This window comes from Accipiter gentilis, chromosome 19 (assembly GCF_929443795.1).
Source record: "Accipiter gentilis chromosome 19, bAccGen1.1, whole genome shotgun sequence".
Classification (NCBI taxonomy): domain Eukaryota; kingdom Metazoa; phylum Chordata; class Aves; order Accipitriformes; family Accipitridae; genus Astur; species Astur gentilis.
Genome location: NC_064898.1, coordinates 21,204,609 through 21,229,593, shown reverse-complemented (window position 1 = coordinate 21,229,593; position 24,985 = coordinate 21,204,609). Strand labels below are relative to the sequence as shown.

The 24,985-nt window shown below is 38.2% G+C and overlaps 1 protein-coding gene across 23 annotated transcripts in view; it reads left to right on the top strand.

Annotated features, from left to right (window-relative positions):
• Positions 1 to 24,985, top strand: part of DLG2 (discs large MAGUK scaffold protein 2) — a 1,018,327-nt gene that overhangs the window by 550,740 nt on the left and 442,602 nt on the right. For 4 of the 23 annotated variants that reach the window (XM_049823439.1, XM_049823437.1, XM_049823434.1 and 1 more), the window contains exon 1: positions 19,190 to 19,691. The exons of 18 other annotated variants lie outside the window; for them this stretch is intronic. In XM_049823439.1, coding sequence (XP_049679396.1) covers positions 19,374 to 19,691 — 318 coding nt within the window. In that variant the 5' untranslated portion in view covers positions 19,190 to 19,373. Of the gene's footprint in view, positions 1 to 19,189; positions 19,692 to 24,985 lie in introns of those variants that run through there. One more of the 23 variants, XM_049823442.1, reaches the window with a different exon arrangement.

Here is a 24,985-nt window from a genome sequence, read left to right as displayed (position 1 = left end):
ACTGCAAGGAGGACAAAGGAACCCGCACCCATGCAGCACGCTCTGGGAACCTGAATCAAGTGGATTTAGGAAAAAAAGTCAACATTTCTTTTTATATTACTGATGCTATAACAAACAAATTATCTATTTGATATAGGAAACATTTATTATAAGTGTATACCAAGGAAAAAGCTTGATTTGGGTAAATTAGAGATTTATTACAAACCAAAGTTACTTAACTGGAGGAAGTCACTGTAATTATTCTGTCGTAGCCATCACAACTGAGTGTGGTATGCAGAGCTGATAACACCTACTACTGTTAGAATTGCTTGATTCTACCTATACAATCACTTTTCAGTCTGTAACTTTGACAAATTTACATGTTAAGCTAAAATTTTCCATGCTGTGTTTCTGTGTCTCAGGCTAATTGATCCAATCCTTTGTTTCTGTGTTTTCACAGTTTTAGGCAGAATGATTTAGTAATTTATGGGCTGATATTAGGGAGTGAAAAGACATTATCTATTTTCAAAAATAACTAACTAAGCCTGGAATTCGTTTCTGTATTCCTGATATTCCAGCACTTCTAGAAGAGCCAGATGACTTTCATTAAGGGTAGTCCTTCTGAAAATGCAAACAAATTTGGCTGAGTTACAATCCAGAGTTCACAGAGTTCTCTCTCTATATTTACTAGAGATAATAAAGTCTTCAAAGAGCTAATTTTTCTTCCACATGCTGAAGGTTCTTTCTGCTCCTCCTGCTAACCAAAGTACATGGGTACTGTTTGCCCAGGGATTAAGCATGATTATCTCCGAGATGAAGTCAGCCTTTCGCTGTAACAAGTGCTCCATCCTTGGATCTGTTTGTGCACTGGAACTGAAAGCACATACTCTCTTTTTTTATGCCCCAGCATAATAAGCCAAACTGAGAAACAGACTGTATTAGCTTGGGAACAGCACTGTGTTAACACAGCTACATTTTGAATCCGAGTAGCTTAGAAACTGGGCATTAGTGGTTATATAAATCCATCTGTCTAGATGGATTCTGGGGAAGAAAGTGTAAGGGGAGTACAGCTGGGAACTGGCAGGGGCGAGGGGAAACATGATCACTTGGATAACAAACTCTAGGGCAAACTAGAACACAGAGTAATAACAAAAAAAAAGACAAACAAAAGACAAACCTAAAACCTAAACCCACCTTCACACTGATCTTGGATGCTTGATTTATTCATGCTTGATAATTCGGGATTTGCTCAGCCTTATAAAGCACATGAAGTATATAAGAAAATTGAGGTTGACACCAGCTGCATTTTGGGGTTTTTTTTGATCTCCTGCAAATTAGACCCAATGTTTTCAAATTGAATAGTGAGAAAATTAGGCATATGCAATACCACATGTGATAATGTTGTTTTAAATGGCTTCTCCAGCAGAACATAGAAACACTTTGGCAAAAGATGGGGTCAAAGCTAGCAGGCAAGGGAATGATTTAGTTATTTTAACTGTAAGATCTTCCTGATTATCGGCACAGACTCTCTGTTCTGGTGCAGGTGAGATAGATGTCTTAAAAACAGTTTCATTGAGATAACCCTAATTTATTTCCAGAGGATAATGGAGAAAAGAAAGTTCAGATTCCTAGTCTTTCCTTAGCTATCACAGATCGTATATTTTCTTCAGTCCAATGAATGTGCTTTGCCCAGTTAAACAGTAGGTACATATGAAGTTCCATATGGGTAAGTGACTTTAATGATCATTCTGAAAAGCTTGATCAGATGGCAAATATAACATCTGTTTACATGTCTCCATTAGAGATAACTAACATTCTTTTCAAAGTCACCCTCAGGGTCTGGGGAGATAATATCACGGGATAACTCAGTGGTTCATTACTGGAGAAACTGAGGATTATTCTTTTTGTAGTTAACATCAATAACTACAGAATTGCAAAGGTCTTGAAAAAATGGAAATTACCGTAATCAGAATTATTTAGAATCTGATGAGAACTGGCTCTAGAAGCAGAAATGTGACTGTAATGAAGATGGAAGTACTGAGGACCAGATTCTGAACTGCTTGTGACTGTTTAAATACGGTGTTTATTTGCACTTGGGGAGGGAGACAGACTTTTAATTCCTCTGTATTATACCATTAGTTGTACCCAGTTGTGCTGATTTTGGCTGGGATAGAGTTAATTTTCTTCATAATAGCTAGTAAGGGGCTATGGTTCAGATCTGTGATCGAAACAGTGCTGATGATACCGAGATGTTTTCGTTCCTGCTGAGCAGGGCTTACCCAGAGCCAAGGGCTTTTCTGATTCTCCCCCCACCCCACCAGCGAGGAGGCTGGGGGGGCACAAGGAGTTGGGGGGGACACAGCCGGGACAGCCGACCCCAACTGACCCCAGGGATATCCCAGACCATAGGACGTCATGGTCGGCAGATAAAGCTGGGGAAGAAGAGGAAGGAAGGGGGGACGTTGGGAGCGATGGCGTTTGTCTTCCCAAGTCCCGTTAGGCGTGATGGAGCCCTGCTGTCCTGGAGATGGTTGAACTCCTGCCTGCCCATGGGAACTGGGGAATGGATTCCTGGTCTTGCTTTGCTTGTGTGCATGGCTTTTGCTTTCCCTATTAAACTGTCTTTAACTCAACCCATGAGTTTTCTCACTTTTACCCATCAATTCTCTTCCCCCACACTGCTGCAGGGCAGGGAGCGAGTGAGCGGCTGTGTGGGGTTTAGTTGCTGGCTGGGGTTAAACCACGACACCAGTGCAGTGCATGCGTGCTAAGGTGTAGTTCAGTGCGTTGTTCAGTGCCCAGCCCAGCTTTGTTCTGTTTCCAGTGTCATTCAGCCGTTCATGAGATGGGGTTAGAGTTACAAGCACAAGCAAATAGGCGCTTTTCCTCATTGAATGAGTTTCACTTATAAATTCGCTAAACGGGATTTAATGTCTCACCGAGCTTGCAGATTTAAAAATGAGATTAAATTAATCGCTTTTCAGGATTGAGACTAAGTTGGGTGTGAGGTGTAGACTTATGAATGCTATGATATGTTTACATTTTAGAGGTAAGTTGACAACTTTTATGAGAAAAAATGTAACTGAAAGTAATTGCCACGTTGGCAGTGTTTGCTACGCTGTGGTGAGCGCTCTTCTTACAGAGTAGTTCAATTAAAATATCACAGTCCCAGACAAAATCCATGTCCTATTTACTCACCTGTTTGCTGTGTTTGAGCCCACTGGTTTATGTCAAGCCCTCTAGGCCACTTGTGAAGTAAGGTTCTCTTCCTAACCTCTTTTTTCTGACAACTGAGACATGCTATTAAGGTCCTATTATCAAAATTCTTCCATGCATCCAGATATATGCCATTCGTGTGTTCCAGACTTTTGGGTTCATTGTTTCACAGTTTTCCAGATGTATGACAGTCAAAGCAAAGAGATTTGAACATTGCAAATGGGAATTATAAGGTAATACTTTGTTTTAAGCTATGCTGGCACCCAGTTCCTTCCCTCAACAGATGACTACCCTAATCACTCAGCAGAGTCCCATACTGCCATTTCTTGTTTTTATTCTGGACCCACACTGACAGCAGAGATCTGCCGTGAAGTTATTCAATTACATGGGAAGTGAATGTCTTTCACAAACCGGTTGGAAAGCAGCTTTGCAGAGAAGGAACTGGTGGTCCTGGTGAACACCAAGTCGACAGGCCCTTGCAGAAAAGGAGGCCAACAGCCTCCTGGGCTGCATTAGGTAGGGCATTGCCAGCAGGTTGAGGGAGGTGATCCTTCCCCTCTGGTTAGCACTGGTTCCTTCCCACCTCAACTCTTCAGCGATTCTGTGAACTGGGTCTACATGAAAGTGTATGTGCTGTCCTTGGTTGCTGACATGAATAAAAGAGAAAAATGTAGCAGCTCAACTGGAGCTGAGAATGTTTTATTTGTTTGCTAACCAGTAAGGCTACCACAAAACAAATTTTTAACTGCCCTTGAATTATTTACTAATTTCAGTAGATTTTGCTGAATGGTTTTTAATCTGGAAAAGGTTCTGGAGGTGGCTCTCTTCACTGCAGAGGGAGAGGTTCAAGAAAACAAGACAGTAGCACACCCTGTATATTGATCGCCAGTCATCTGTCCACATACATGCATGGAAAACAAAGATATGTGCCCAGACATTTCTCATACTAGAGTAAGGAAGAGTCAGGTTGGTCACGTCTGTTTGGCGGTGAAGTACAAAGTAAATGTCATAGAATTTATTGAATTGATGTTATATGTTGAACCTGAAGTACTATAATAGATTCCACATGTTCTGTGGTGGCATTAAAAAAAAAAAAAAAGGTCTATAATGATGAATCAATGTACTGATTACTTGGGTTTTGTTTTGTTCTTTTATTTCTGTCAAAACCGAAATGTATCCTGCAGTATTTATTTGTGTTTTGATGCTTAGAGAAAGGAAGAATAAGAAACAACTTCCAGTCTACCTTTTAGCAAAGCGATTAGGTTAGGAGTCAGATTCTGGAAGATGTGTGTTTGAGAATGGGGGCAATCAATGTGAGGTGTGCTCAAGTTTAGTTTAGAAGTGGCCAGGACCATTAAGCCTTGGTTTGAGTTTTGGGGGTTGGGGTTTGGGTTTGGGGTTTTTTTTAGGATTAGTATTTATAGTCTGAGAGCTCTGGTATCATCATTTACCTGCTCTCTTCCATGCCACGTTTTAGTTTAGAGTCATAGACAATTCAATTCATACTGAATAACCACTTGTTATCAGTCAAAATGAAGCTAGATCAAGTTCAAGCAATAGGTACCTGATTGCTAGGGAATTACTATCACCGCTAAACAAGCTAAAATCAGTTTAGGGTGAGATGAGCTTAGACAAGTCACCCTGTACTGTCAGGTTTTTCCTACTAATGGTGAGATAATTTTTTTTTTTTTTTTTTTTTTTTGGCTGTGCTCTATCCACTCCTCTTTGGGAACAGGCATCCCAGCACAGAGGGTCTGATCGCTGTTGTCTGGGATCATCTGTTTTTGCTGGATAACTTAAGCGGGATCCTGAACTGAAATACTCTGAAAAGTGCAAAGAATTGGTTTTAGGTCAAGATAAATCTGTTGAGTTGTGTCTAAAGCAAGTTCAAGATTCTCTGTTAGACTCCATGGTGACCTTGTCTTGGATGAGTGTCTCAACACATGAGCTGCGGTGAAAAATGAGGTCGTGCTTCCAGTAGTTTTGTAAATATAGCTTTTATTTTGCTTTCCTTTTTTTGAACCAGTAATTCAAATACAATCTGAGTCATGGTGTGTGTTTTGTGTTACTTGAAGCAGAAGGCTGCTTATTTCAGTAAGAGAAAAATATTAACGTCTAATATTGATTTAGTATGAACTTCTGTTTTAATTGGGCAGGTAGATTGCTTTTGAATGGGAAATACAGATATATTGGCAAAACACCGCTTACAGATCTTTACAAAAGCCTTCTGTCCAGAGAAAAGTGAATCTCAAATGTCTTAGAACAGAAAAATGATGAAGATGAGCGAAGGTCATAGAAGGCATTCAATAGAGAAGTTATTTGCATGGCTTTATGTAGATAATTGGGCTTTGAATTTTGCTGCCAAAATTCCAGCTATACATAAACGATTTTGTGCCTGTAAAACTTTTCTAAATTATTTGGCTGTGAGGAAATAAAAATCTCTGAATATTTTCTAAATCTGCACTGGTTACTTTCAACTTGCAACCCAAACAAAATTTGTTACACAAAAGTATGCGCGTACGTCCTCAAATAGCACAGAACACATGGGAGCAGGTTCTCCAGGGACTGCATTTGTGCATTGCATTCCCCGATTCCTTAAATTTGTGGGTCATGAACGCGGACACATGCAAAAAAAAAAAAAAAAAAAAAAAAATCCACGTTAATACAACTGCTCATCAAAGTGTCGTGCGGAGCAGTGGCTCGCTGGAGGACGGGAGCTGTGGGGGCTGCGGGTCAGGGTGTCGCAGCCAGGGGCAGCTCCAGCCTGGGGCATCGGGCACCTCCGTGGGGCCAGGCTGGGATGGCAGCCCACGGGTGGGCCCAGCTCAGTAGGGCCCATGGAGGGGGAGAGCAGAGCTGTGACGGAGCTGGAGACCCCATCCTAGAGGGCCGGGCCTGATGGCCCCCGGCTGGCTGAAGTGGGGTCCTGGGGGAGATGGGCGGGGAGAGTCAAGTCTCCTTGTGCCCTCAGGGCCCTGACACTGCTGTCTTCAGATTGTTGCTTATAGGTCCATTGTCTTGCAAACCACTCCAAGAATAAAGGATTTAGAAGACAAAAGATAGGCAATTAAACTTTCAGACACCTTTCACCCTGTGAAACAAATACTTTGTCAACAAACTTCGAAAATCTAATCCCCTGGCAATCTACTAACAGCTGTCAAAAGAGGTTGACAAAAAAATATACTATTTATTTCTAAAACAGAACAGACTATTAGGATTTAATGCACACTAGTGTCCCCTTGTGCCATGTTGAATGTCCTTGGTTAATTAACATGAAGCTGATTTATTTTGGACTGTTTCAATAGTTTCTTCAGTTTTCTCACATTCTTTCAGCTTCTTGGCAGTTCCACAGTATGAATTTTCCAGACTGAAATAGTTTGTCTTCACCTGCCAAGATCTACAATCAGTATTTTAAAAAAATAGCTGGGAGGAAAGAATGAGGTAAACGAGGCTGAGTTGACTCTTGCCAACTAGTTGTCTTTGGAAATATGAAACAATTGTCACTCCTATCAAATGATTAGCTTAATTTACACTAAGGTAACTTTCTAATGTGGTTTACACTAGCTGAGTGTCTGAAGCAGAGACACCAATGAGTGATCAGTCAAACATCAAAAGATGTGATCTACACTAGGGGACATTTGTTGAGTAGAGGAAGCATTTGCAACACTTGTATAAGCATCAGTGTTTTTTATATTCTGGACAACCTGTTCCTGTGCTTGATCACGAATTCATGGTAATTTTTTTTTTTTCCTGACATCTAATCACATCTCCTTTGCTGCAGCTTGTGTTAATTGGCCCTGGCCTTTTGCTGCCCAGCTCTGAAAAGAGTCTGGCTCTGGCTTCTCTATAACCATCCATTTAAGAAGAGGGTCAGCTAGGTTTGCCCCTTAGCCCCTTTCCTGGCCTGAAAATAGCTTTTTCATCCTGTTCATACACATCATGTGCTCCAGTCCCCTGACCATCTTGATGACTCTCCACCAGACTCACTTCAGTTTGTTTATTTCTCTTTTACTTGGTAGCCCGAAACAGACATGGTACTTCAGATGTGCTTTCATAATACACCGTGGAAGTGAAGAATCATTTTCCTTAACACTCTTTTTATACTCCTACTAATACAGACCAGGATATGGTTTACTTTCATTGCTGTAAGGGCACGCTGCTGACTCCTGTTCAACTTGTCCATCAGGACCCCCAGCTCCTTCTCTGCAAGCCTGCTTCCAACCAGTCAGGCCCCAACCAGTTCTGTTGCATGGGATTATTCCTCCCAAGGTGCCAGAGTTTGCATTGCCTTCCTTGAACTTCCTGAAGTTTCTGTCGGTGTATTTCTCCATTCTGTCAATATTCCTATGAATGACAGCCACGCCTATCAGTGGATCAACAGCTCCCTCCAATTTGTGAACTGTGAGCTTTTTTTTTTATTTGCTCTATAACCTTCCCATGGACTAACTTTAGGAAGACCATCCTGCAGTTCCCCAGATCCTCCTTTTACCCTTCTTGAAGATGGATGTGAAGTTTGTCTTTTTCAGTTATCAAGACTTCTCCTGACACCACCGCCTTTCAAAGATGAGAGGTCTCACTACAAAGTTTGCAAGCTTTGTAAGCACTTTTGGATACATTGTATGCATCCAATTTACTGAAGTGGTCTCTACCTTTGTATTCTTGTATTGTAGGCAGCACTTCCACCCCTGGAATCTGTCTGCTACTCATCATAGGGATGAGGGAGGCCAGAGAGCAGACCTTGCCTATAAAGATTGAGAAAGCAAAGTCATGCTACAACAAGGCTTTTCCATGTCTTTGTCACTATGTTCCCCCATTTTCCTTCATCTTCCTCGTGTTGCTTGTGTTCCTATAGAAACTTTTCTTGTTACCCTTCGTGCCCGTCTCCAATTTTAACTTCAGCTGAACTCCAGTAGCTCTCTTTCTAGAGAATTTAAATAACAAACAAAACAGAGCTGGAAAAGTATCTTTGCAGATAACGCTATTTGCTGAGATTCACTATTCCAAAATATTTTCTGAGAAGCACTAAATATTAGAGATTTCAAGTAATTAGTTCCTTTTTCTCCCCAATGACAAATTTTTATTGAACTCTTCCCCTAAAACTTTCTGTATTGCCTTTACAAGTCAATATATACACGGGCTGAAAGAAATCTGGAAGACTGTTGTTGATATATGCTCCCTTTTTCCTGTTGTAATTTTTTGCAATCATTATATCTATTTAAGAACGTATTTAGAAACAGTTATTTTGGCATAAAGGCAATTCACTAATCAGTCATTAGTCATGAGGGAACAAAATTATGTTTGATTGAAATGGTAGATGAATGTGTCATCATGTTTTGCTCTGAACTAGTTAAAAATATACTTTCACATTTGTGTGAAGTTTTCTTTGTCTAATTTCAGATTTGGTGTTTAATAAAGACTAATGCTCTGTACACGGTGGTAGAGAGACAGAAATTCAGGAGAAGTGTAGTCCGCTCTTCCAGAGTTATCTGCCAATAGCACAGTTTATTTTTTCTTGGGACTATCTAGTTAATATTTATTTATTTATTTATTTATTTTCATGTCCTGAACTATGATTATATATACATTATAAATGAACTATAACCATAGCTTCTACCAAGACTGCATATTTAGGTTTTGGTTTATCTACAGGCAATGAGTTCCATGAGTTAACAATGCATTTCAGAGGAACATTTCTTTTTGGCTATATTTAATTGTTTACCATACTTATTTCCATATCATTCTTTGGTCTTTCTTTGAGACAAGGAATTTATTCTGTTTATGAAATTCGAGTAATATGTACGTGTAAATTATCTATATGGATAAACTGGAACTTTCTTATAAATGAAGAAATTAGAGCATCATACTTCTAAGGAATTAGTACGAAAAAAAATCCATGGGATATTACTGTGATCTGCATAGGAATCATATAATATAATGTTAGTGAAAGCAAACTGAACACATAGTTGTCAACCCATATCAAGATGGGGTAGATGCAAGAGGTGATATAAAATAATCAGAAAATTGCATAAAGTCTCTCTTAAATTAGTCCTGACCAATGCATAGAACCTAGATGTGATGTAGAGATCATAATGAGGTAAAATTCATATCCTTGTAAGGGGGGGGGGGGGGGGTGGGGTGTCACAGAAATATTGAAGTTCAAAGAATAAAATTCATACAAATCGAAAAGCTGGTTTTGTAGAAATATTTTAAAAAATCACTAGAAGAGCAAAATATTTTATTACAGTAAGTTAGTATTGTTTCTAAGCAAGAAATATGTAGATGTCCATGAACTCTGACAATTTAAATATATAGCTATGGTAAATGCCTGCTAAAAGTTTTAATGGAGAAAAAAATTAGTATTTTGTTAAGCACGTCTTCTCAAAGAGTCACTGGAAGGAGTTAATAGATGAGCAAGATACAAAAAAAGGGCCACTGAAAAAGATAAAATTATTGTTAAATTCTAATTAGTTGTCTGCTTCACTTTCTACTGTACAAAAATGTTGGAAGTTTTGGTTTTTTTCTCTACAGGGAACATGTCAGGGAAACTGTCTAAATTCAAAGTGCCATAAAAGAGGAATTTGATTAAATTAATAGTTGCATACTGCTGAGACCATGGGGTTTTAGCCCAGGAAAGAGCTGAAAATTAAAATTATCACAATGCTAAAACAATGGGTATCCTATGGCTTAGGATGCTTTTGGAAATACAAGAACGGAAGATGAAAAATGCAACTTCCTTAAAATAGATTTTAAAGATAATTCAAAGAATTATAGACCAGGAAGTCTGCTTTACACTGCCTAGAATGGTTGAAAATATAATGCATTCTCACAAAGGAAGAGTCAACATAGTTATTCTAAAGGGAAGGCTTTGTCAAAAGACTGTTCTAATTAATTCCTTGGAAGAGTAACTGAGTGTGTGCAGAAAGAAAGTATAGCCATACAATGTAACTGTATTTTTAAAAACTTTTGACAAAGTTCAGAAAAAGGCGTCTGAAGAAAAGAAAAGGAAAGTAAAGTGTAGAAGATGAACAGAGGGTCTGTTCTGGATTTTTGGTTGTTTAACATGTAAGAAACGTGGAAAGGCAACAGAATTGGATGAGAGTGCAAAATTAGATGAATTCACCTAGGCTACAGCTAACTGTGAAGTTGCAGAAGCTACTGAGTCAGCTAACCAGCCCATAGGTGTGAAGTGATTGACTCTTAATCTTCATAAAAAATGAAGAATATAATTTAAACTTAAGTATTTGCATATATTAAGATCAGTAATATGTAGATTGTTTTACTGGCATGTTTGAAATACAGGATAAATCCTTTATCTATCTGCCTATCTATCTATCAGCCTACCTACCCAGAAACACAGCTTTTTGAAGGATATGTTATCCCTGAAAGAGTCCAAATAGTCACCATTGAACATATGAGGAACTCTTCAGTCTTAGGTTGTCCTCTAGATAAAAGTAGTTTCTGATTAATTATATTTTATTTCAATACTTTAGGCCCTTTGGAAAATGAGCTTTTGATTCTTAGGTCACCTAGGTTCTTCAATAAATGATAGGAGTTTATATAACCGCAGTAAATTATTGTCTTACTTGGTATTTCATTTACCTGAAGACAACATTCCACTGTAGATAAAAATTGTTTATAGACATTAAGGAGCTAAATATGGGTGCCAGTAACATAAACACCATCCCGTGAGTTTGTCGTGTAAACTTCCTTCTAGTCAATGGAGAGGCAAATGCAGCATTATGAAATGATTCTTAACGTAGTCTTGTAACATAAATGAATGGAACCTTCTTCAGAAAGTGTCCTTTCTCATCCATGCTCTAGATATTTGTGTGACCTTGACAATAGCTTGAGGTTTTCATCACTTCAAAATTTGTTTGAAAATGTTAAAGTGCCATTTAATAAATGGAAGCTAGAGCCAAAAAGGTTTTTTGGGGTCCTCAAAGAGGAATTAAAAATACTGATTAAAAATACTGAATTTTGAAACATTAGGGACCAGACTTCTGATTGTTCAGCACGTTTTTTGGATTTTGGAGGGGGTTTTTTTCTGTGAACGCTTTTCTATAAGAACATTCAGAATAGAAAATACCTGGGTTTGGAGAGCAAAGAGTCTTGGCTTACATGTTGACTTAATAAATCAACTCAGTTTGTTTTGAAATAATGCACCTTATAGTAATAGTATTGCATGTATTGGCTTGAGACTGTTTTTTCTATGCATTATTCTTTCAGTATGTAGATGTTATGCTGTATTTGTACACATACTCCAGGATATTGAGGTAATGAATACAGTTTGCCAAGAACTGCCTTGCAAGTACTCCCCAAGTATGTGGACTGTTTTTCTAAACTTGTTTTATCAATATTCCAGGGGCTGTTCATTTTTCTTTTTCTTTTTCTTTTTTTTCCATAAGGTTCTGGTCACTAGCCTGTCACTAACAGCTAGCTATCACATAAAGCTGCAAAGGTTTAATCCCCTTCAGAGTGGATAATGTTTAGAGAAAACAGTAAAATGCTTATAGGATGGAGCAACTTATGAGGGACTAGTTAAACTGGATAAACAGACGAACAAACCATGGGATCTATAGTGGTCTTTTCATTTGAAAGTAATGATTACTGACGGGGACAAAGGATTTAAAGTAAAATTAGAGAATAGAAATAAATTGATGAAAGCAAGGAGATGGAAGTTGAAAGTAACTCAGGCAAATGTTTCTCAGAGTGAGAGCTATTTGAAGAGCAGCTTTTCTAGCTAAATGTTGGAATTTGTTTCAATAAATGATGCAAAGCAAAACAAAAACCTTGCAATACACATCATTGCCTACTTTTCAGTGTATGACTCCTCAACTATTCTTTGATTTGCTCTGACATCTCCTTTAGGAATGTAGACTCTAGTTCTATGACATCAAAAGGTTGTTGTGGCTTCAGCTTCAGGATGCTCATTTCTTCTGGCCTTTATTCTTCCTGTTTACCATCACACGTTAGAAAAGCAAAATGTCAGAGATTTCTACCAAAGGAAGAAACAGGCCAGACTTGTTTGAATTATCTAAATGTAATTTGCTACTTGACAATATAAAACATTTCTATTTCCTTCACAAGCTAATGTGCTTTCCATGCGATTCTGTTATGTAGACCAGATTGTTTTCCTAAGATAGCAAGTGGTTCCAAGAGAAGTCATGTGTTTTGTTACTGAGGGCTTACTTTCGTGGATGTTTTTATAGAAATAAGTCATCCTTACAATTTAAATGAAGAAAAGTGATCTCCTGTATCACCATGCTTCCTCTTGCTTTAACCAACATAGCTGTAGATGGTTCAGGCACATGGCTGGTCCCTCACTTGCTGGATCCTGGAGATCTTCCTCCAAAGTGTCACTCTGGGAAGCATATTTAATTTTATCTTCTCTTTCTAAAACCAAATAGTTATGAATAGCAGGCTGTTTTTACATTTTTACATCCACTAATACAGAGAAACTACTTCTTATCTTAGCTATTAGTTTGGTTTCAGTCATACGTACAGTGCTAGCAAGACAATTGCAATTATCTGGTTTGACCTACTGTATAACACAGACTCTAGAATTTTACCCTGTCAGTCCTGCATTGAGCTCAATAACTTCTAGCTGTATCAAAGCAAAGAGCAATTGGTCCAGGCCCTTGAGGTCACTTGGTGCAGATATGATGTAATGTTATAGGTGCTCCAAATAATGCAAATAGATTTTTTTTTCCTACTCTTCAAAGTAATGAAGACAGATACTAAGAAAAAATACCCAAAATACACACAAACTTCTTATGTCTAGAGCGACTGTGTTTATGGGTAAAGTTCTTTTTAGTATAAAGCCATCAAGGGTTCATCTTGCTTCTCTACTTCCCTTTCCTGATTCGTGTACTTTCATTGAATTTCATTGCTATATAAAACACACAGCACATGGACCTGTATGTAATTCCTTTTAAAACACACACTAGGATATTTCTGTTTGCGAAATCTTTTTAGACATTGTTTTCAACTGAAATGAAATCTCGGGGTGGCCAGGTATGGCCAGGTAGAGAAACAAGATGGATTTTCATTATTCTTTTAATATTGAATTAGTTATGTTCCAGTCAAATGGTTTTGCTTTTGTTGTGAAATTTATGTTAGTCACTTAAAACAAGTCTTTATTTTCCAAAGAATGAAGAAGGAGCTTAGTAAATTGAATTCCTGGTAAGGTATGCTATAAACCTTGTCTTTTTTGGCTGTGCTTTGCAATCACATCTCTCTGCTTTCCGTTCATCTGCAGCGAAAGCTTACAACTGACCCATAATAAGACAGTGCCAGAACTGTGCCAAACTCTTTAAAGGTGTTGTGTATTATGAACATAACACAAAGAGCTTCATAGGGAAGAAACAATATCTCATTGTCTGCTAACAAATTGGAGTGAAGTTCTTTCAAAATAACTTTAATGGGAAGCAACTGGTTGGAAAGAGGATGTTGTAACAGGCACTGCACCTAAATAAGACTGCCTGAGTTGGCTAATTGGCATTCTTTATTTGCTACATGGATTGCCAGCATTGGAGTAAAAATATACTCCTGCAAAAATTCTAGCTTGGTTATATTGTCCTCTTTCTTTATGCAATGCATGCAGTGCTTATATCTTTATGCAATGTGACTCTGTAATAAAACCCCTAATTAATTTATTCTACAGATATCTCCTGGGTATTTATGGTATACTTTTACTGCTTAGGTTACTATCTGAATGGAGACCCAACATAGTTAAATTTCTCTTTCAAAATCAAAAATCACCTGTAGTAAATAACATGCTGTTTTATTCCTAATTTAACAGAGAGACAAATAAGAATAGTTTAAGGTACTGAATATCTTCATGCAACTGAACTTGGGGTTATGAATTTTAAGTAACTATTAGCCATGAACACTTATTTATATCCTTTTTTATTACGTGCAAAACAATGTTGGAGTATTAGACTGATACTCAAGTTCTGAAATGCAATTCCTAAAAAATCGGAAATGCAGAATCAGGTCTTAAAAAAGCTGTCTTAAATTTGCCAAAGTGCTAGTATTAGACTCTGTAAACTGAAGGGTTATTAGAAGGGTTAAAGTCCTTGGACTCAGCAGTGCTTGTCACAAACTACCTGGCCAAAGTTACTCAGGCAAAGAAATTCTGTTTCTCATAATAGTGAGTGGAAGTTCAAGCTTAAGTGTTTTGGGAAAGTCTTGAACTTGGCCCTTTTTGTCCTCAACAGCATGTGGAAAAGAGGCATCAGTATTTCCCATATAATGAAATTGACGGTTGCAGCAACTCTTGCTGTCCCTTCTACCCTCTGCATTTAATCTATCTTTTCTAAACAGATCTTTTTTGCAGTTCCATCTAAGTTATTTTGCCTAATGGCTTTATATGAATCGAGTTTAATGTGAACTAAAATAAAGTGCACAGAATTCTCCAGAGGAGAGCACTCCACAAACGATTACATACTTCCACCTGAAAATAGTAGGTCCTGTAAGGGATGTTTCTGTATTGGCATGGAAATGCTCTTGTGTTTCAGTCTTTCCACTGCAATCTGATGATTCTTTGATTCACTTGGATGTGAAATTGGTAAACCTGCTGCTCTGTTCTCCACCAGCTTTGACATGATTGACTTTGACTTAATATTCCCAGCTGAGGGTTGTTTTCTTCTGTTGATAGAGTTCCCTTCCAAATCCTTGTCATTTTTCTTTTTCATTGTATCCTGATTTCTAAATTATTTTCCTTATGTTGTTAACCCTAGGACATGAAGCTAACACTGAGAATGGATATGTTTGCGTTTGTAACTCCTTAAGCTTTTTCTACCCTCTCACAGAAATCAAAAGAACGTGCCCTTGATCATACAGGCAGATATATGTTGTGCAGGGAGCTGTGTCTCAGTGCTGTGCTGATATTTTTGTATAAAACTTCAAAGCTTGAGACTCATCCTTTTGTTTAAAGGATATGGGGATCGTACAACTTTTTAAAGTAAACAAAATATTAAAGACCATTGACAGATTACCAATGAAATTTCCTTAATGGCGAAATTTTTAAATAACCACTTTTTATCATATTTTTCCTCTTTCACTGTTTTATTTTTGGTGTTATAGTCCTGCATGCCTCTCTTGTCTTGCACACCCGGAGGAAGGGAGGAGCAGTCAGGCCTGAAATAGAAGCTGAGCTGTTTTATTTCAGATGCATCCTTGCCCACCATTTATGTTCTGGTTTCATTAAATGAAGCGGGGGTTTTTCATTTTACATGTAGGATAGCCATGGAAGTCAAGCGATTTGCCCAAAATTTCCTAGGTACCCTGTGATAGCAATGAGTTGTGTCATATCATTTGGCTCCTGGCCTAACCTTGGACTAATCACAACCATCCCTTCTAGGCTATGTCACCCCTAAGACTATTATTTCTATACAAGCATAATTGCTTTTCAGCAAACAAACAAACAAAAATATAGTTACAAAGAAATTGCATTTGACTTATTTCAGTAGCCTTGCTATTGTATTAATCACTGTTCTCATTATTTTTCTTTCTAGAAAAATATTTGTAGAAATATTAGGACCACTAAATAAGCTGGTCCACTCCATGTTTATTACTTTCATTCTGTATTTTTCATGGTTCTGTAACATTGCGTTCTTGGTTGGAGGGAAAAATCTGTTACTACATCTAAATCATCTTCGCCCATGCTTCTAGCTTCCCTTTCAGAACTCTATTAATAATTTTTGTTTCCCATATGCACTTTTTGTTTCCCATATGCACATTTTTGCCCGAAGCAAACTCTTCTCAGCGTTTATTTTTAGTGTATGTCCAACATTACTGTAATCCAGTTACAGTTATTTGTGCTGGTAGAATATCAGCTAAATCTATTTGCTCCATTTTGTCATGCCTACTTAATATTTTAAAAAGAAAATTAGTGAGATTTTTCCACAACAGTATTGGGTTAAACACAGTTCACATAGTGTACTGTACAATATTCAGTTTTGCTTTGTGCACCAGCTATTATCAAATTAGGATGATAGCTGGGCATGTGGATTTGAGCCATGTGTTAATCCAAGTTCATCCAGAAGCGCGTGCCATCCTGTCTAATACAATGGTTCAATTACAGCTGATGAAATTGCATTATCTTTTGAATCCATCTTACCGTGTTGTCTAGCAATTAGTTGCACATATACAACCCATATTCAAGTGTTTTTGTCTCACACAGGCAGTGACAAACTTAAAAAAAAAAATGTGGACAGTTAAATCATTTATTAATAGGATTTTTTTTTTATTTATGTACTTTGAAATAGCCTAGAAGTGTCAGGTAGGTTCAGGGTAAGTTCAGTGGTGTCAAATTCTTTTGAAAAAAACTTTTTCCACATTCTGATAAGAGGCTATTTCAAATATAGTGTTTTAACAGTGTATGAATAAACATTACAGTCAAGAGGATGCCTTTGCAGTTCTGCATTGTTCTGGTGGGATGTAGTAAGGTTGCTAAAAGGTCGCCTACTGCTTTAAAATACGGGACTATGGGGGTTTGTGAGAGACGTTTTAGTGCCCTGGTACAGGTGGCTTTACCCAATATTATTAGCGTAGATGTGTGTCTGGTCACAGAATGCGTAGATTCTTTCCACTCCCCAACCATGTTGTAGCTATTGCTTGTCCTGTTTTGGGGGGGGGGGGGGGGGGGGGGGTGTAATATCTTTTTTTGAGTAGCCTTTTTAAAATTTATATATGAACCTTTTTTTTACTTCTGCAATTATCCAGATTTCTCCAAATAGCTTTGAAAGACATATTTAAAATGGGGGTTTTTAGATTCTGACTGGCATTTGAGAAAGTTGCAATAGCATCAGTATATTCTGGAGTGATCTGGGTAGCTTGCTACGTAACAAAAAAGCTGATGGTCTTAAGCTGATGGACACTGCTAATACAGGTCTATGATGATGAAAGTGAAATCTGAATTTGGCCTTGTCAGTGTTTTGTCTTTAAATATATACAGTATATAAATCAATATGTTATTTCATATGTGATTTTTAGCATCAATTAATGGTAATACATGTATTTCTTACTTATTTCTTCTTTCCACGACTGTTGGAAATGATGCAGTCATGAGTTTGATTACCTCCTGGTAGGCAAGCTTTTAGGTGCTCAGGGTTGAGTAACCCTTGAGCACTAGAGGAAAGCCACTTTCTGGACAGCTCGCACACCTTCACTCCTTATGCTTGAGTAAAATTGCAGAAACATGGATTCAGTCTTATGTGTCTTTACATTTACTTTACATGTAGCAATGATTACCTTGTAGACTGCCTTAGCTCAGATTTTAAGAGCTGATTCCATATGTACACCTGCAATTCAGAAGTGCATTAAAATATTTGGTTTTCAAACACAAAGTGACCTTAACTGTACGCAAAGCTATGAGAGTTCTCGCAGTTGGGCACTTGTTGTGTGAGAGGACACAGCCAGGTGTATGATTTTGGCTTTTCAGCAAAATTCTGAATAAACCTTGCATCATAACAATGATTGTAGTATAGTTTGGGTTGGGACAAGCACCCTGAATGAAAATACAGTTAAAACTGATGTTAGTTTCATATGCAACAATTTGAATTACAATGTTGTCAAAATATTTTCTCCACTGTTAGAGCATTGCCATAATTTTTCGTTAAGAATTACTGCCAGGTTGTATGGTTAAGTATTTTAGCAATGTCTAAGCTTTGAGGAATTTTAGGTTAGTAATGTAGGAGCTATTAAATAATTGAATCAAGAATCATTGCACCAAAGCACTTGTAAAAATTCATTTATCTCATTTGAAAGTATATTTGTAGATAGTCATAGTTATCTGTGTCTTTAAAATCTTTAAAAGTAAATTTGCTTTAGTCTTTGGAATGGTAAAATTATGTATATCACTTATGAATTCTGTTTAGGTTTTGTGTACTTAAATCCTAGTTGAACACTAATGGACATAAAAGGATTCTGTCGCACAGTCCTGTATTTGTTTTTAGAAATCAATTGGTTATTTTCTATGGTTAAAAGTACCTGAAACACGGTTAGGTTAAAAGAAAGTCACCAAAAAATGTAGGTTTATAGAGTTTCAAGATCCACTGAGTTTTAAGGGGCTAACTTTCTCACCTGAGACTGGAGCCTATCTCTGAACCTCTCCAGATGCTTGAAATAATCAGCCCAGTTTTCATACACTTTACAGCCCCGTCACTTCCATGAGAAGAAAGAAAAGAAACTACTTGCAAATAAAGATTGCGGGAAAACTTAAGGAAAAGGGATTGTATTAGTAAGAAAAACTCAGGACGGGTTTTAGAGAAAACCCTGTACAGAAGGTTATTGGCAAGCACCAAAGAATTTGTAAGGGGTGAAAAAAAGAGGAGAAAATGATACATCCATCATAATCTTGAAGACCTGATGCACAAATAAAAATATTCACATTTACATATATAAGCTGCTGGAGATTTGTTAATTTGTTGCATAGATCTTTTCTGGGTGGCTTTATTTTTAAATTCAGCCACTTGCTCTCTTTCCGTTACGTTTATGTACATTAGTACAGACTAAAGTTTATGCTATGGTTTAGCATTTAGGGCAGATAACATTCTTCCTGAACTTGTCATTTGCTTCTTCTGATGCAATTTGGTTGACAAGGTCTTTTCAGGCATGCAGGGGAAAAAACGACTCCCGCGTCTGTTTTGATCACTGGCAAAGGGGTATCTTTTTCAGTAGTTTGTCTAGATGCTATTTCCACAAGAAAGCGCTTTGCCTGTAAAGCTTGTAGATACAAATCTGCTTCAGCAGGGTGCCTGCACGTTGTGTCAGGGTCAGCTAGAAAAAGACTAAATCTTCCTGAAAATTGCAAGAGTGTTTTGGTTGGTTTTTTTTTCTCTTTGGGCTTTGCCTTTTCCTTTTTTCTTTTTTTTTTTTTTTTTTTTCCCCTTTCTCCCGTGGTTTGTCATCCAGAAAGGGATGCAGGCGGGCGTCCCAGCCACGTAGAGCATTGATTGCTTCTGCCTGCAGCGGGGATGCTGTCAAGTCGCTGCGCGAGTGGAGTCCGGTATTGACAGCGAGCTGCTGGCCAGCAGCTCCTGCTGCGCCCCGCTCCCGCCATGCCCCGCCGCTAGCTCCTGCCAAGGGGGCTGGAGAGGCCCCGGCGAAGGACCTCACGTCTGGGAGGAGAAGCGCTTTCCTGCAAACTGGCCAAAGGAAGCCTTGGGTGCGCCATGCACGCACCCCTTGCCAAGCAGCACAGCTGCGCCCGGGGGTCCGAGGGGTCGGATGCCGGCAGGAGCGTGCCCCCCGTAGCGAGGGATGCCCACTGCGCTTGTCCTTGGCACCAGCATCCTCCGGGGCCCCAGTATGGCTCTCGGGCGCTTCCCTCTTGGGGACCTGGGGGTGCCAGCCAGAGCAGGAGCAAGTTTGTCCCTTTGTGGGAGGGCGTGCGGAAGAGCCCCCCAAAATCCCCAGCCAAGCCCCAGGGCGGCCCCGGGGAGTGGTGGTCAGAGTGCGCCTGTGCCCACGGCTGGTCCCCCCCGGTGCAGGTGAGCCAATTCTTCACTCTCCGAGCGACTTAGAGGATGCTCCAGGGAAAGAAAGTGAGGTTTGGCGGTGTCGGCAACTTTTCGTGCTGTGTCTTGATTTGTGTTTAGCGGTGTCTTCTGGAAAAATGATGTGCAAGGGCGAGCTGTCGGTCGGTGATGTCTGTTGTTTGAACATTGATTTCTCTGTGGCCTGTGGAAATTGCGGGGTTCCTCTTGGAAGGGGTTTCTTGGTAAAATGCTTTGGTTTCTACCTCCAGGTTCTACAGACTTTGTATTCCATCATGTTGTGTAAAGAAAGGATGTGTTTATCCCCCCCCCCTCCCCCCGTAATGGATTTCGCCTGCTTCTGTAAACAGTTTGTTTTCAAATATTGCATGAAGTTAATAAGGCTATTTTAAATAGAGAACATGGAGGGGGTGTTAGATTTATTAATAAGAGAAAGTGTGACCTGTTTTTCCTCTTTTCAGCTTCAAACATAATTGAAATCTTTAATAAATATGAAATAGGTCTTTAGCTTTTACAAATCTATAGATCTTCATTTAATGGCAAGGCAGTGTATTTTAAAATATAAATCAACCAGGGTCTAGGATGTGTACAGATACCTGTAAGCAATTAGGCTGAGAATGATTACACACCAGATAACCCAGCACTGTGAAATAGAAATCACAGTGACACTCATATGATGGTTAATACTAAAAAGCATTAACCCTTCCTATACCGATGCATGTTTTTATTTCTCCCTTAGAAAACTTTAAGATCATTCGAAAGCTTTGTATTATGTCAACATCAAATCCTTTTGCCATAATGTCACACTAAAAAAGCAGATTTTAATGTTGAAATAGGATTTTGAGATACATGTTTACTTACTGAAATAGTATACGCTGGAGTTTAACTAGCCTTAGCCCACACTGAACATGTGCACGCTCTCTAGAGATTAAATCAATTCTTTGATGGAAATGGTTTTAATATATTTTCACTGAACAGAAAAGCAATAAGGCAAAGGATTGTCAGATAGTGTAGCTGTACTTTATCTTGTCTTATGGTCTAAAAAAGTGATGGTCTGTTGACTGAAAGTGATTGCTATATATGAAAAGCTTCATTTTTTGCCTCAAATTTATTATCAAGTGGAAAAACAAAGCTTTCTGATATATTTTCGAGTGCCCAAAATGTTGCATGTGAGTACAATATAAGTTATACATTTTCTGTCATATACAAAGCACATAGGACTATTTGTGCTGGAATACAGCCAATGCTAAAATAATATATTGAACATAGAACTAGACTTTGTTCTAATTTTAATTCTAAAACACGTTTACGCATTTTCTTAGGCTCTGAGGATTTTTGTTTTGGAAAAATCTTGAAGGAAAAAGATACTGTGAAGGAAAGAGTTCCTTGGTTTTCAGAGGTGTAGAATTTATAAAAAGCAAATGATGGAGCGATTTAAAAATAAAATAAAATTTACAAAATTTAAAGGCCATTTCTAAGATTACTTCAGTATCTAAGTTATAGATGATTGTCAAGTTACTTCAGTATTTTCAAAGCCTTTGTAATCACATCTACTTGTGTTTAGATAATGTGAAATCGTTCAGGTGTATGTACTTTCTTGCATTTAATTTTGAACTCTGCACTGTAAACTTTCTTTACTGCACGTTCTTAATGCCAACTACCTTATTCTGTTTAGGAAAGTTCCTTTCTTGGGTTCTGCCTATAATGAATCAATCTACCATCAATCAAACTGATGTTCTGTGCCTAGGGATGGACCGATGTACTTTGGCAAATACTTGGTGGTTTTTGTGTCATAGATTTGTGAGATAGTCTGTTTCAAATAATAATCTATCATTTTTTCTCTGTGCAAAGTTAGCATTGTACAAGCTATGGGAAGAAAGGAAAGAGTGTGTGTATGTATGTGTGTGTGTATGTATGTATATTGTATGTACATACACTTAGACAATAATTTTGTCAATTATATTGCATGGATGCAATATGGGAAAACATTATAGAGCTGCCCTTAATAATTGCCCTTATTTTGGGGATACAAGTTGAAGTCAGTGATGTTTTTTAAGGGCTATGTTGACTAGGAAAATTGTCACCTTTCTTGCCAAAACAAGGAGCAGTAGTGGAATGGTTATAAGTGCTGGCCTAAAAAAAGGAAAATTTATTTTAAATTTCCATCTTATGTGGAAATGCGATAATAAATAAGCTAGTGACAGCTTCAAAGGTGGAGGGGGTTTTTCTTAAAGTTCCGAGCAGATTTTTCTTCTGCTTGACATTTTTGGGAAAGACTGTCTTCTTCAAGCATAGGAAAGACATAAGCCCTTGGAAAAAGTGCTGCTTGATTAGTATTATAGTAGCAAATTTAATGCACAGGTCCTTAATTCCTAGAGTACGTACTAGACAGCTGTTACTAATGTACACTTTGTCATCCTGATCCTGATAAAAATGTTGATTTTTATTGCTGAGGACATGGTTCCATTTTCTTCACCAGTTCGTCCTTCTTTAGTGTGTCAGAGAAGAGAATGGCACGCTGGTATTATTAATATTTTAACTGTCTTAGAAATTGTGCTTTTCCAGTTTGCATGTTTGAGTTTGCTTGTAGTTTCATGTTGAGTTGTGGGTAGAAAAATGCTCTCTCTATATCCAAACAGAAATTCATTTGGAATTACAAAAAAAAAAAAACCCTTAATTTTGAAAGTGAGTTGAAATCAAGTTTAGATGGAAATTTGATTCCAAGACCTAATCTGTTTTTTACTTCCAGTTCTTTTTGACAAACTCATTTACAATTCTGTTTCCTTTCTTTAGAAGAAAAAAAGAAAAAAAGAAGGAAAAAATAAAGGAATAAAACTAAGTTATTAGGCATGTTTTATATGTCCCTGTTGCCTGGAAATATTTCTTGCTTCTCTGCGGTGCACCAGCTATCTCTATCGCTGTTAGTGTCATAGAGTCATATAATTTGTGTGATTCATTCAGTGTTTTATCTAAGGTCAGTGTCATGCTAACTGTGAGAGATCTGAGCAAAATTGGGGGGGGGGGGGGGGGGTGTGCAGAGGCAAGGAGTGATCTGATGTTTTCCATGGGTCATTCTAACATTTGATGTAGTTTGTGACCTTGGATGTGCTTTCCCTCTTGGCACATATAGACTGCTGGCACATATAATTAACTGATTAATCAGATTAGAAATGTATGGCAACAGGTGTAGCTGAAGGCGTGCAATGAACAGCTATTCTTTGTGCAGAAGGGACGGAGGGATAGGAGTCTGTATTACCTAGATTATAGGTTGAAGAGCAAATTGCAGAGATTGAGCCGTTGTGCTTGTTTTAAGAAGTCCAAGGTATAAATTTTACTTTGTGCAGTCTATATAAAAGAGGGCCTCCTCTAAACACCTTTTCAATATGTGTGTTACTGCAAGTTTTTAGATTCCTACAGCTCAATGTTGTTCTGTTAAAGGGGAAGGAAGAGGTACAAGTGGCTTCCCATCTTTGTCTGTTTCCCAGTGCAGAAGACAGTATTGGACTCCACTTTAACTGAGCTAACTCTATTTGCTATCATATTTTTGGTCCTTCTATTTTGAAATGTTCTCAAGGAGAAACATCTCATATCAGATAGTACCCTTGACGTGTCATCTGCAAAAACGCATACATGTGTTTTGCTTTGAAAACTTAGATAGAAGTGTAAATTTTCACATATTTTTAAATAGTTTGCTGTCAATGTCAGCTTTGATGACTGTTTTGGTTGGTTGGGTTTTTTTCAGCAATGCAGTCAGTGTCTTTTAAAAGAATCCCTGAGCTGTTTTGTTACCTGGTAGAGAGTCTTGTGAGCTAAGCCCTAGTTTACAGGTGTGGCATGACTTAAAAAAGGCAGTGAGTAGCCAAATTCTGAAGTATCAGCTGAGAATGGTCTTTTGTCTTTGAAGGCCCTTGGCACTAGTGCTGAAATTTCAGTATACCATTTGAGAGCTCTTTGCATGGTGAGATGAGGTGAGAGCTAGCTTCAAGGCATTCTGCTACAGTACTAAAGCGGAAGGTCTATTCCAAGAGATACTGGCTCTCCTAACAGTATAAATAAGTGATTTGTCATCGGTTGTGTTTTTGAAAGCTTGGATTACTCAAGTTCACATAGTCCTGCATGCAACTGGGCATCCTTCTGTCAAGTCACTCCTGGCAATGGAGGTATGCAGAGTTGTTTTACTTAGTTAAGGGAGATCTTTTCTCTCTAATTTAGTATGTTCAAGTGCCAGTAAAATAACAGTTAAAGGACAGTTATATATATTTATATAACGCTGTTTATTTGGGTTTTAAACTTCTTTTTTTTTGTTAATCTTCATGGCTATTGAGAGCTAGATGTTTTAAGTCAAGAGTTAAAGATGTAACTCTTACACTGTTAAGAAGGATAAAACAGAGAGGAGTAGCTGGGCAATTTTTAAAGAAAGAAGTCCATATCCCATTCGCAGGCTGGTATGTTCTTATCAGTGGATTTAGGCAACAGCTCCTAAGTTTTAGGAAGATGTATCTTAATTCAGCATCTTGCCTTGGGTGGATCATTGTGCTGCATTTATAGAAGTAAACTCGTTTGTACATCATTTAAGTGACAGCTGCACAGGTTGCTGACAATGTTTCAAAGCAGAAATACAAAAGCTGTTAGTGCGTTCTTTTGCAAGGTGAGTAATGCCGTTCTGACCATTCCTGTATCCAGTCCCACTGACTGAGAGAGGACTTTGAGAAGTCTACAGCATTCTGGGTGACATTCATATCTGACATTCTCCTAGGACAGCTGCTTTAGAAAACATTATGCTTTTACATTCTTGTTTAACCTATTGCTTTTACCAAAACCAGGAAAGCATTGTTAATACTGAATTCAAAATATTTAGGTTCTGTTTGGCATAAAAAGGAGGTCACTTTGAGTCCCCTGCGTTGAGGTCAGCAATCTCGTTGGTGATGTAGGGAATGTTCCTGGTCAGAGGTAACATGAATGTTGCATAATGTTTGTTTGGAAATATGGTTTCCTTAGTGTAATGGCTGTTCATGTGATTCCAATTTGAAAAATGGACATGGTATGTCATGAAAAGACCAGAAACTAAACATGCTGAGACACATTTGGGCTTTCTCTATAACATACAGGTTAAAAAAAAAAAAAAAAAAAAAAAAAAAAAAGGGGGTGGGGGTGGGGGGGAGAAAACCCCAGCACTAGTCATGAGGCTTTGTGCTCTACAGACTCAGGAATCTAGGGATGTGTCGTTCATTCCAGATTTTCCACTGTGTCTCAAGGGGTCATTCAGCCACTTCTGCCTAGATTGATAA